This window comes from Conger conger, chromosome 1, assembly GCF_963514075.1.
Source record: "Conger conger chromosome 1, fConCon1.1, whole genome shotgun sequence".
NCBI lineage: Eukaryota > Metazoa > Chordata > Actinopteri > Anguilliformes > Congridae > Conger > Conger conger.
In genome coordinates this window covers 79,719,619-79,731,679 of record NC_083760.1, presented here as the reverse complement: position 1 = coordinate 79,731,679, position 12,061 = coordinate 79,719,619, and the positions used below count along the sequence as shown (strand labels likewise).

The 12,061-nt window shown below is 52.5% G+C and overlaps 1 protein-coding gene across 1 annotated transcript in view; it reads right to left on the bottom strand.

The window, feature by feature from the left end:
* Nucleotides 1–5,551: 5,551 nt before the first annotated feature.
* erfl3 (Ets2 repressor factor like 3) overlaps nucleotides 5,552–12,061 on the bottom strand; it is a 47,646-nt gene continuing 41,136 nt past the window's right edge. The window contains exons 4-5 of the mRNA XM_061259041.1: nucleotides 11,034–12,061; nucleotides 5,552–9,986 (exon numbers count right to left, since the gene is read on the bottom strand). The exon at nucleotides 11,034–12,061 is cut by the window's right edge and continues 15 nt beyond it. Coding sequence (XP_061115025.1) covers nucleotides 9,357–9,986; nucleotides 11,034–12,061 — 1,658 coding nt within the window. The 3' untranslated portion in view covers nucleotides 5,552–9,356. The remainder of the gene's footprint in view (nucleotides 9,987–11,033) is intronic.

The following is a 12,061-nucleotide window of genomic DNA, read 5'->3' as shown; positions in this document are numbered from 1 at the left end:
AATATTATGCCATTTGATATATTAGAGGTGTTCAAGATAAATGTTATATCCCACACAATGTAGATTGCTGTGTGAATTTAAAAAAATAGTTGTACTCCTGCCATCTCCATTTATTCTTATGCGTTAGGTACTGAACAAATAATTCAGAATGACTTAATGAAAACTAAGACTTTGAAATGATAATATTCACTCCCAGAATGTGAAACAGAAGCCATTATTGGAGGCACCCATGTGCTCTCCATTGAGTGTATCTGTGAAAGAGTGGTGTGTGTGTGTGTGTGTGTGTGTGTGTGACACACAAGTGTCTGTCTGTATATATGAAACACTAGAGTGTGAGTGTGTGTGTGTGTGTGAGTGTGTGTGAAACACTGGAGTGTGTGTGTGTGTGTGTGCATTTGAAACACTCGAGTGTGAGTGTGTGTGTGTGTGTGTGAGTGTGTGTGAAACACTGGAGTGTGAGTGTGTGTGTGTGGTGAAACACTGGAGTGTGAGAGTGTGTGTGTGTGTGAGTGTGTGTGTGTGTGTGTGTGTGAAACACTGGAGTGTGTGTGTGTGTGTGTGTGCGTGTGTGTGAAACACTGGAGTGTGTGTGTGTGTGTGAAACACTGGAGTGTGTCCCCGGCACCTTGGGGGAGGGCGTCTTGAGATGAAATACGTCCTCCACACAGCGAGCCCAGCGGCACACAGCCCTTAAAGACACAGTCGTCCCCAGATGATGACACAGTCATGCAACCCCGTCCCTCCCTCATTAGCGCCGTTCTCACCCCACACTCTCTCCTCAGGAGTCTGACCTCTGACCTGACCCCCGACCCATCCACGGCCCCTCACAGCATGCACCGGCCTCGCCTGTCAGTCAGCCGTCAGAGACCCACACCCCCGCTGGGCTACAAGCCATCCCATTGGCCCGACGCTGCCAGAAAGCAGACAGCAATTGAGGGACGAATGCAAAAAGCGAAGGGATAAAAGGGAGAGATAGACAGATAGCGAGACAAAAGGACAGATAAGTAGACAGTGACATGAAGCAAGCCAGAGAAAAGACCCTTTCACTTCTCCACTAGTTGCGGCTGATGTAGTGGCACTGTTCAAGCCATCCGCAGAGGGCAGAGCACTGGAAACGCCATTACCAGGGTCCCTTACTAAATAATGCATGCAGCTTTAGTCATAGTTGTGCAACTATAGTGCATTTGTATGTCAGAGGCTTTCAAAAGATTATTGGCAAAAATAGAAAACTACATTCCTCTTATAAAAAAAAAAGAAGCTGGCCAAGCACATAGATAGGTCGATTATATTACCATTCAATTTAGCTTTTTTTTAAGAGTTTTTTTCAAATAAAAAACAAGATCCACAGTACTAATCTAATTCATACATACCAGCAATTTGTGACATCCCACAATCAATACAAATTGACCAGTGAGCAATCGCCACGTGAAAAAGTACTAGGCTATATCAATGGATTGCAGCAAGTCCATTCACACACATCTGAATTTATACGCAGAAAACTGCCATTAAAACAAGCAGTAGTAGCTTAGTAGCTGCTCCACCAGCCGTGCCTGATCTAATGTGCTTTGCCAGGCTTCGCTCATTACGGTTTTCACACCGTATACATGACAGGGACTGGAATTAGATCTCAGGTTTGGCGTTGTGTACACACACCTAAGGCCTACACACCTACACCCCAAAGTCTGCCAGTGCCGTTAGCGGCAAGCCAGTTTCATGCCAAAGCAGTGTGGTGGTATGACTCACTGCAAAACACCATTATCATAATACTCAGATATTTCAATCATCGATCAGTTCTGGAAATCACACGTTCTTCTGAGGGAAATCAAGGCTGAGCGTTTTGAAGTATATCTCCGGCAAGCAGCGACTAAAACCACCCAGCATTGGCAGAAGCCTTGTTAGGGGTCATGTTCTCTGCATAGTGTTCCTGCCAACTCCGTCTTTATAATCTCCCCAAAGAAATGTGCTGATACCCTTGGAGGGCGACCATATGGTGCGCTGCAGCAGGACCTGAAATGCTTAGCCTTTAAAGAGCCGTCTCTGAAGTGCTGGAAGAGCGGCCCTTTATTAAATAAGTGCGCTAAGCCCGCGAACTGATCTTCACCTGCTTTTCCCAGGACTGAAGAGTGCTGGGGGCACGGGTAGGCTACAGAGAACCTGGCGAGGAGTTATGATTTTTGGTAACTAGCAGATGCGCGCGAGTATGCCTGGCCAAGCTGGCATCAGCCAGCCCGGCCCTGGCAGTCTCTAGGCGGGGCCCCAAGCGGGCCCCGGGCGGGCTCTAGGCGGGCCCCAGACGGGCTCCAGGGGGCCACTGCTCAGCAGCTGGCCTCCAGATGTGCAGCGAGTCGACCAGCGCAAGGGTGCGCGAGAAATGCCCCCCCCCCTCCCCACCCTGGAGACCTGCGTTGGTCCGGCACAGGGCGGCGCCTGGCAGCGCCCCCCTCACTTGGCAGCCCCCACCCCGTTTGGCAGAGTCGCGGCCCGGCCGCTGGCTGCGGGCGGAGGCGGAGGCTCCCTTTGTCCTCCAGACCTGTCCTGCCGCAGGAGGGGGGGGGGGGGGCTCTGGTTACTGCCAGCCTCCGCCGGACCGCATTCCTGCGCAGTTATGCTGCGTATCCCCTGCCGGAGGTACCCGACCCCTTTCACAGAAAGCCACAGTCACGCTGCTCTCCGCGAGTCCCCCTCCATATATCACCAGCTCTCCAGCGGCCCCCAGGCGCTGTAATTTGGCCTAATTTCGCCTGACAAGCGATACGGTGGAGCGGATCATTTCTGTAAAAGAAGAAGATTCCGGGGGCTGGGCGGGCCTGTCGAACGTGAGACGCGATACAGAGATTGGGTGATTCAGGGCGGATGACTCCGGGGCTTGGCTGTGTGGGTGAAGCTGCCTTCGGTCGGGAGAACCGTGACTAATTCCTCTGAGCCCACGTGAGACAGCAGCCATTTTACAACCTCAGCTCTGTTTTTTTGGGGGTTTTTTTTTTAACATTCCTTCCATAACACATTTTTTAAAAAAAGTTAGTCATACACATAATTGTGTTCTAGTTGCAGTTTACATTGACTTGTAATCTAGTTCTAGTCATGCATTCCTTCCTTCTTAAGGAAACATCCTCATTAAAAAAATTCCCTGAAGTCTCTTTCCTGGCGCAACGCTGGCAAAGCGCTCCGAGAACGGCACATCGCCGGGGGAGACCGCCCACGGTAACGGCAACGCCACGGCGGTGTCGGAGGTCACCGTGACGACCGACTGCCACACGTCCCACACCGAGGCCGCTGCGCACCCCGCACTGTCTGCTGTAACCCCATACAGCACAGCTGCTCCGCCACAAAATGCCATCTGCAAGTCTGCGAGACGCTTCCCTTATTTAGGGCCTGGTGTTTGTCCATCAGCCCACATCAGCCTGCACTTTGACATGCAGCTCACAGGCTACGTGTTAGCCTAGCACGAGCCTCCCGAAGCCTCAAGCCTCAGGCTTTTAAGTATGGAATGCTCAGAAGTGCACAGCTAATTTATCCCGCTTTGGCATGTCTTGTGGAAGTTTAATCTTTTATAATTGAATCTGTGGCAATTCTATTCACGCATCAGCGCTGTGCTAATTGGCCAGAGGTTACTGTTGTCTTATTCCCAGGGCAGTTACGTTCCTGTGTTTTGTTTGTTTGCAGCTGACTGCACCAAATGTGATAAGGGAGACTTTGGGTGTCAGTTTGTTTGGGATAACTCTTACCAACCTACTGTTGGTGAACCTAGTACAGCGGAGACGTTTTTAAATGAATATTTGCAGATTCTCCTTTGCAACAGTAAGAACGGGGTATTATTTTTAAGTCATCTTTAGGATCTTGTTAAGTCCATATTTCCTTTTCTGGTTAGAAATTCTATATTTAAAATGCCCTCCAACATCTGCATCTATTTTACATCTTGTACGCATTATGCTGTAAATGCCAAAGGTCAGTCGTTGTTCAAAAAAGCTAAAATTAATTTAAGACTGCAGGGTACATTCACATCAAATGAGAATTTGTTTTGCTACATCCGTTTGATAAACATGGTGTGAGCGTCAACAGTGGTTCAGTTTGCAGCAATGGCACTCCATGGCCAGCAGAGGGGGATATCTTTCAAATAACAGAAAATGACTAACACTAGAAATGCTTTCAGTAAGATTGTAACAGAGTAAGTCGGCTTTTCAACGGAGCAGGTTTTCAAAACCTTCCAAACCGCGCAAACGTACATTAACGGTGTTGGTTGAAAATCGTACCATTGAAAAACAGTACTGTGCATCAGCTCAGAACCAAATTCATACCACCAACTGCTGAATTGTCAAATGCCTGTGTGTGTGGGCTGTCAGCATGCTAATATACTAGAATGTGAACGTGAATCGTGGGAGACACTTTCACAGCGCAGCCCAAGTGCGAGTAGTGTGTGTGAGAGTCTCGGATAGTCGTGAGAGTCCTACGTCATTTGAACATTGAGATGGTACTAGGGGTTTCAGTCATGCATTAAAGCAGCTACTGTAAGTCTGCCAGTCAAGAAACCTGGGTTGTCCATGTAGTGCGTCTCAGAGTGGGTTAAGCTGCGTGAGTATATAGCGTGTCTCACAGTTACTGGGGCTGTGCGAGTATATTGTGCGAGTCTCAATTGGATTGTGCGATTATATAACATGCATCTCAATGTGGCTAATGTTATTTCCCACATGCAGAACTTTACATTGAGTTACATTGGATTTCATTTGCCAGGTTTTCACCCACTTCTGGATTCTATTTAAATCTTCTTGGATTACTTTAGTAGATTCCAAACGGTTTACTAAACCTTCCAGTTTTGTATCATCTGCAAATTGTAGGGCTATCGTAGGGCTACTTATGGTCATTTATGTAAATGAGGAAGAACAGTGGTCCCAGCACCCATCCTTGTCGATCAATTTGTGTTTAAATTTGTTGGGATGTCTGAGCATACTTAGTGTGCAGGCCTAGGACTCGGGAGGGATGGGTAGAGAAAGTCTCACATGATTTCTGTTTCTGAGCGAGAGGTTGTAGTTTGTAGTGGTGTCAGTTCACCTGTACCTCCTCCAGCTCTCGACGACGTCGTGCAAGGGAGGATGTGGCCGCGTGCAGATGCGCTAGCGAGGCCGCCTCTTCCCGTATTCGCGAGCGACGCCAGGTTTCCACGAAAGCGAGCGCGCAGCTCAGATGAGAGTGGGGAAGTGGCGAGCGAGTGAGGTGAGGTTAATGTGGTCAACCTCGCTCCGCGCCGTGCGAGCTCCACAGCTGCGGCGGGGGTTAGTTCAGGTAGCGGGGGGCAGCCATCGCCCAGTTACAGCAACGCCGCTCTCCCGCACTTCTCTGTGCCGGTTTCTAAGAATGAAACCAAAAGAATAGCAAAGCAGCTGGGTAGCACATCAGATGATCGGATTTAATATTTATTCATAGCATCGGACAGACCGGGGAATGAAAATGTAATCTTCTGTTTACAAGAGCCCGTCCCTGGCGGAAGTGCTTATCTTTACAGGGAAGGGTCATTTGAAAAGAGGGGGGGGGAGAAAAAAAACCTGACACATAAAGATTGGTTTTTTAACCAATTTTAATTAACCCTGATTACAGTTTAATTACAAGTTGGAAAAACACAAAAGAGAATCAAAGAAGAGAAGTTCAATGTTACATCATGGTATTAAATCTCATCCCTCCGTTTGAGTGTTATATAATCGCTGAGAGGGAGGTGGGAGAGGGAAGGGGGGGACACCTTTACACAGAAAAACAATACATGTCTTTTAAATGATATAATCCCCAAAATGAAAAATATACAAGAGAAAAAGAGAAAAGTAACATTATAAAATAAAAATTACAATACATAACAAGATAAAATCATAGCCCCTCCCCCCACAAAACAAAATAGCCCGCCTCCACAGCGTAACTCCCCAACCCATCACTGCTATTCGTCCGTTAAAACAGCGGCCAACCGAATTACAATTACACTGTCCGTCATCACACAGCTCTTAAAAGGTTACACTAAAGGTTAGGAAGGTTCTGGTAAAGGAAAGAACACAGTAAAAAGTGTTGGGGAGAGAAACAAATCATTGAAAGGGATGTACAAAACGGAAAAAAAGCGTTAACTGAGCTAGCAGAGGTTTTGTAGGAAGGGGGTTGGGAGTGGGAGAGAGGTCAATAATTCAACAATAACAATAATAACTATAATAATAAAACAGCAATATTGACATCATCAGAAGGAAAAGTACAAAGGGGTAAAATCAATTTTGCTAAAGAAATGTAATTTATGGTCATCGCCTGTGCTATGTCTCTCCATCGCCCCCTCTCTCCGACTGTACAACCAGTACATGACTGCGGGGGAGGGGGGCAGGAATTTGATGCGACACCCTCACGGATGAGATTTGAAAATGTATTTTCCAGGTAGAGTGTAACCCAGAAACAGTTCCACCGTGGCGCGTGGGTGAAAACGTCGGGCCAGACGTGACTTTTTTCACCAGAGCTATACGCGAGAACGCGAAAGAGACGGCTGGCACAGGTGATACCAAAGTGTGTTTAAAGATATGACGAGTAGTAAGGCAGCTGTCAGTTAAAATTACACAATCTGGGCGGGGCGGGGCGGGGCGGGGCAGGGGTAGGGGGCCCGGCCACGTAAAACACCTTCGGTCCCGTTCGTTCACCTCAGGAGTTTCACAACAAAGCAGGTCCCCTCAGAACGCCGTGATCGCACCTGCGCCTCGACAGGGGCGCGCTCTAAAGCCGCTCACGCAGAGGGGCGGGGCCGCCGCGCCACGGGGAGGGGCTCCAGGGAGCGTCACGTGACGGACCGCGTGTGTTCCGCGGCCAAGACGCCCCCGCCTCACCCGTCCCGCACACAGGGGACCTTAATCCAAACCGTTCAAGTTGTTGAGTTAGAATTAGTACAGACAAGTTCTTAACGGGTTTCAGCTCAGAAAATATAGGATTTCCAGTTATTTATAGCTGTGAATACAGCCTGTCCCCCGCGCCTCAAGAGAGTTATTATGGGAGGTGGGCTGAGGACAGTGTGTCCCTCAGCGGGGGGTGGGGGCGTCAGTGTCAACCCAAAGAGGCAAGGGGGTGCTGTTTGTTGCCCGTACAACCCGCTTGTCGATTTGTATTTTTTTCCTTTTAAAATTTTATTTTCATCTTTTTTGTCTTTCTCGTTTTCCTTTCCCTGTAAAATATTATCTGGTAATTAAAATAAAATAAAAAAAATAAAATACCCATAACCCCCTTTGCAACCCCAACCCTCTAAAATTCACCCTACGAGGAAGAGAATAAACTCCTCCCCCTCTCAAAAAATCGTTTACAAAAATCCTGAATCTCATTAATTTCATTAAATGCTATAGTTTTAAAATCTATCTCTCCGCTTATATTTATATTTCATATATAATATATATAATATATAAAGGTATAGTTTAAGTGTCTGCGTATATTTCAGTATTTATGGATTTTTTTTTTTTTTCAATTTGATTTTTTACATGCTATAAAAAAACAAGGCAAAGAGGCAGTGTTGGTGAGGTTTCTGTCTGTTTCCCACTGTCCTTGCTTGCAGCTCCGCCCTCCGAGTTGGTCCGGACGCCAGGGTCGGGGGTCAGAGGTCGCGCCCTCTGGGCTGCTGATGGGTGGACGAGCTGAAGGCTGTGTGGCGTGTGTGTGGAGATCTGCTGGTTTGTTTCAAGGCTAAATCGGACGAATTCGAGCGCGGACGAGGGAGAGAGCGCAGCCACGCTCCCCGCCCTGGCCAGAACGATCCCGGGGGCCACCTTCGACTTCCACGAGCCGGCAGCGCGCCTTTCGATTCTCCCCGCGCTCTCCTCCCGATCCGTCACCATCTTTCACTTTTTTATCCCTCGCTTTACCTCCGTCCCACGCTTCTCTCCCTCTCCCTCTCAAACACCTGCACAGTTCCGCCCCTCCCGCCTCGGCTTCCCTAACATGGCTGCCCTCCTCCCGGCTCGGCTAACGCTAACGTTAGCACGGCGCTAATCTCCTACTCGTTTCCCTTAACTTAGACACATTTTTTAATATTTTTTTTTTTATATCAACATGATGCCTTTCAGATTCGCCGCGCTTTACACAGCCAGAGAAGAGATGGTGACAGGAGAAAACTGGGAGAAGGTAAAAGATGAAAAGGAGTCCGTCAGTGGCCTGAGTTCTGAGTTCTGCTCCACCACAGCTTTCCAGAAAAAAAAGCACTGGATGAGTCCGGCTGAGCTGGGTGGGGAAAGGGCCGTTCTGGGAGACGGGGGTCGAGAGGTTGGAGGATGGCCCCCCACACTCCGAGCACCTCATTTACGCGGGTCGAACCGCCATCTTTCAGTCACAAACGCCGTTCACATCGAACGTCTGGAGCAGAAACCGCGGTCCTCTGTCGGGCGAGGCGAGGGGCGGGGCCGGGGGGGGGGGGGGGATTGACGGGGGCTGCACGGAGCCCGGTTGAGGTGCAGCGGTCCTGAGTGGCAGTGGGGTGTCGGCAGCCTGTCCATCGGATCGGAGCGCCTGCGGTGGGGGAGGAAGGGGAGAGGGACTGCCTGGTCGTCCGTGTGCTGGACCTCTGTGTGTGAGAACAGGCACTTACGAAAATCTCATTTTTGTTAAAAAAATAGCATATCACCCACCCCCTCCACTCTTCACCCCACGTGTCTGAAGTGAGGCTCAGCTGTGGGAGGGGGGGCGGGGGGGGTCTCTGTCAGGGGCATGGAAAGGCCAGTTTAGACGAGGCGGCTAAAACACTGCTGACCTCAGAACTTTGCTCCCAACCTGAGGACTGCGTCCGGGTCTGGGGCTTTTGACTCGTGGAGTAGGGTCCCGTTTGGTGCGGAGGGGAAGGGGGTGGTTTCAGGGGTGCGGCAGGCTGCGGGTGGCTGGCGGGGTCCTTTGTTACGCGGAGCCGGGCCGGGGCTGGGCGCTGTCAGCATTAGAGCGTACGCCTGACTGTGGAAATTAGTACTCTACAACCTGTGTCTGTCTGTCAGCATTAGTGTCAGTCTAATGTGGGTTAGTGTGTGTGTGTGTGTGTGTGTGGGTGTGTGTGTGTATGTGTGTATTTGTGTGTGTGTGTTTGTATGTCAGTGTGTAGATGTATGTGTATAAGTGTGTGTGTTTGTTTCTGTGTGTTTGTATGCAAGTGTGTATAAGTGTGTGTGTATATGTACAGAGTGTGCGTGTGTGTGTGTGTGTGTGTGTGTGTGTGTGAGAGAGTGTGTGTGTGTATATGTACAGAGTGTGTGTGTGTGTGTGTGTATGTATGTATGTACAGAGTGTGTGTGTGTGTGTGTTCGAGTGTGTGTGTGTGTGTATATGTACAGTGTGTGTGTGTGTGTGCGTGTGTGTGTGTGTGTGTGTGTGTGTGTGTGTAGAGATCAGCAGTCCTTGTTCTCCAGGGATAGCTGTGCGGTGGCGCGGTGCAGGTCAGCGCTGACCCGGCGGTGGGCGGGCGGGGGCGGGCAGTCGGGCTCGGGGGGCGGGCTCCGGGCCTGGCCGTTCTCCGCCGACGCGGCGGCGTTCCCGTTGCGCTCGGCGGCGTTCCCGTTGCGCTCCTCGGCGTTCCCGTTGCGCTCCTCGGCGCGCACCTTCTTGTCGTCGGACTCCTCGGAGCTGGCCTCCATGCGCTGGTGCTCGCTCCAGCGCCGCTTGAAGCGCAGCTTCAGGGGGATGCACTTGGTCCCGCCGGGGCTGGCGGGCGGGGCGGGGCCCTCGGCCGGCTCCCCGGGCTCGCACTTGAGGGCGGGGGGCCCGCGCCGCGGCTCCCCGGGGACGCCGAAGAAGGGCAGCAGGCCCGGCGGGGGAGGGGCGGGCGCTTTGAACACGTCCTCGTCCAGCTCGTCGTCGGCCGCGGCGGGAGGGGCCGCCGCCACGCCGCCGTTGAGCTGCCGGTCCCGCCGGCGCTGGGAGGAGAAGAGCTCCAGCTCCTCGCGCTCCTCCCCGTCCTCGTCGCTGATGTCCGTCACCTCCACCTCCTCCTCAGACTCGATGTCGGAGATGGGCTCCACCTGCGGGAGGAGGCGAAGGAGAGTTCGTTATCTCACACGCCAGGGCGTTCGCACCTTGTGGGTCTCCTGTACAGAGCAGGGCTGGAGGAGACCCGCTCGTACACATGGACAGAGAGAGCTAGCAGTTTTTTTTTCCCCCGGGTACTTAGTGCTACCGATTGGCCAGACTCGTCTTCACACCTGACTAAAAAGGGAGGGTGGGAAAACCAGGAGCGATCAAAATTGGCATATAATTATTCTTGATAACAAGGAATTTCAATTAGTGAAATGCTAAAAACTTATTTTCTCGATCTGTAACAATCAATTAAACGAGGTCCAATTTGGCATTCAGGAGTTTGATCTGAATAGTTTGGAGCTATACTTGTCTGATTGCTGTTTTTTGGAGTATTTGTTTCAACTTATAATAACTATAATAAAACGATTGCTGTGGTGTGCTCCACAGTACAGCAACACTGTAAGGAATTAGTGATACAAAACAATGTGATTCTATTTCAGATAAGTTATGATATCTCAGCAATGACTCAAATAGCCAAGACCAAATTTTCTAGAGAAGGTGTTGACATTATAACCTAGCTTTGGTGTAAATTTCAAGTTTGGCGGCAAATCAGATTTCAAATTTCACCGGGAGTCACGCTAATTAGTGCAAGCTTCCAGATTTCCGGCAATAAGGCCAAATTAGCCTGCCAAATCTCGTTAAAACCGACGACTATGCAGACCAAAAGTTTGTTGAATTTACATGGACAATTCCCATATGCACGAAAGGACAAAGATAGATGACGGACAGACCAGACAGGTGGACAGACAGAGAGAGAGACTGGACACAGACAGACAGACAAGAGACTGGAAACGGACAGACAGACGGACAGAGACTGGAGACAGACAGACGGACACACCGACAGACGGGCGGGGCAGACCAGACAGACGGACAGAGACTGGAGACAGACAGACGGACACACCGACAGACGGGCGGGGCAGACCAGACAGATGGACAGACAGAGACAGACAGACGGACGGGCGGGGCAGACCCGACAGGCCAGCGGGACCCACCTTGATCTTGGGCAGGCCGGCGCTGTTGAGCGAGCCGGAGGAGGAGGAGTTGGAGACCAGGCCGGAGCCGCTGGCCGAGCTGAGGTCGCTGCCGAAGGACATGGAGGAGCCCAGGCCCGAGGTGGAGCCGGAGCTGGTGGAGCCCGGCCGGCCCTGCTGGCCCTCCCGCTGCTGCTTGCGGCCCAGGGGCGGCGGCTGCAGCTTGAACTTGAAGGGCGAGAGGTGGGGCGGCTCGTCGCCCAGGTGCAGGGGGTGGTGCAGGGCGTGGCCGTGGCCCGGGTGGCCGTGGGACAGGGCCGGGTGGTGGCCGCGCTCCCCGGACGCGGCGGGGCCCGGGCCCTTGTCGGGACGCTGGGGCTGGGGGATGATGATGTTGGGGTAGTGCAGGAAGGCGCGCGGGCTCAGGTGGTAGTTGTACACGCTCTGGGTGTGCGCCTGCAGGTAGCGCTTCATGTCCTCGGGGTTGAAGGAGAAGTGGGAGCCCAGCATGGGGGACAGCGTGGGGGACGGGGTGTAGGGCAGGTGGGACGAGGGCGTCATGGAGAGCGCCGGGGACAGCGGCGGGGCCAGCAGGCCCGCCCCCCCGGGCCCGGGCAGGGGGGACACGGGGAAGGGGGAGAGGGGGTCGGGGTGCACCCTGTGGGCGGGCGGCCCGCGGGGGGGCGGGTGGGAAGGGTTGGGGGGCGCCCCGTACATGCGGAACAGGGAGTCGTGCGAAAGGCGGGGGTGCAGGATGCTCCGGAAGCTTCCGCTGGGGCCGCCGCCGCCCCCGCCGGCCAGCGCCCGCTCGCCGGCCCGCTCCTCCCCGGCCCCGCCCGCGCCCTCCTCGATCTCCGAGTTGACGGACGTGCCGTCGCTGCAGTCGCTGACGGACCCGCGGGCCATGCGCCGGGCCACCGCGCTGAACACGCCGGCGCTGAACACGCCCGGGCTGCGCAGGTCCTCGTTCGGCGACATCACGTCCGACGGCGTCGACGGCGGGAACCGGAAATGGCTCCCCGCCCCCGTGGGCACCGGGGGGGCGCTCT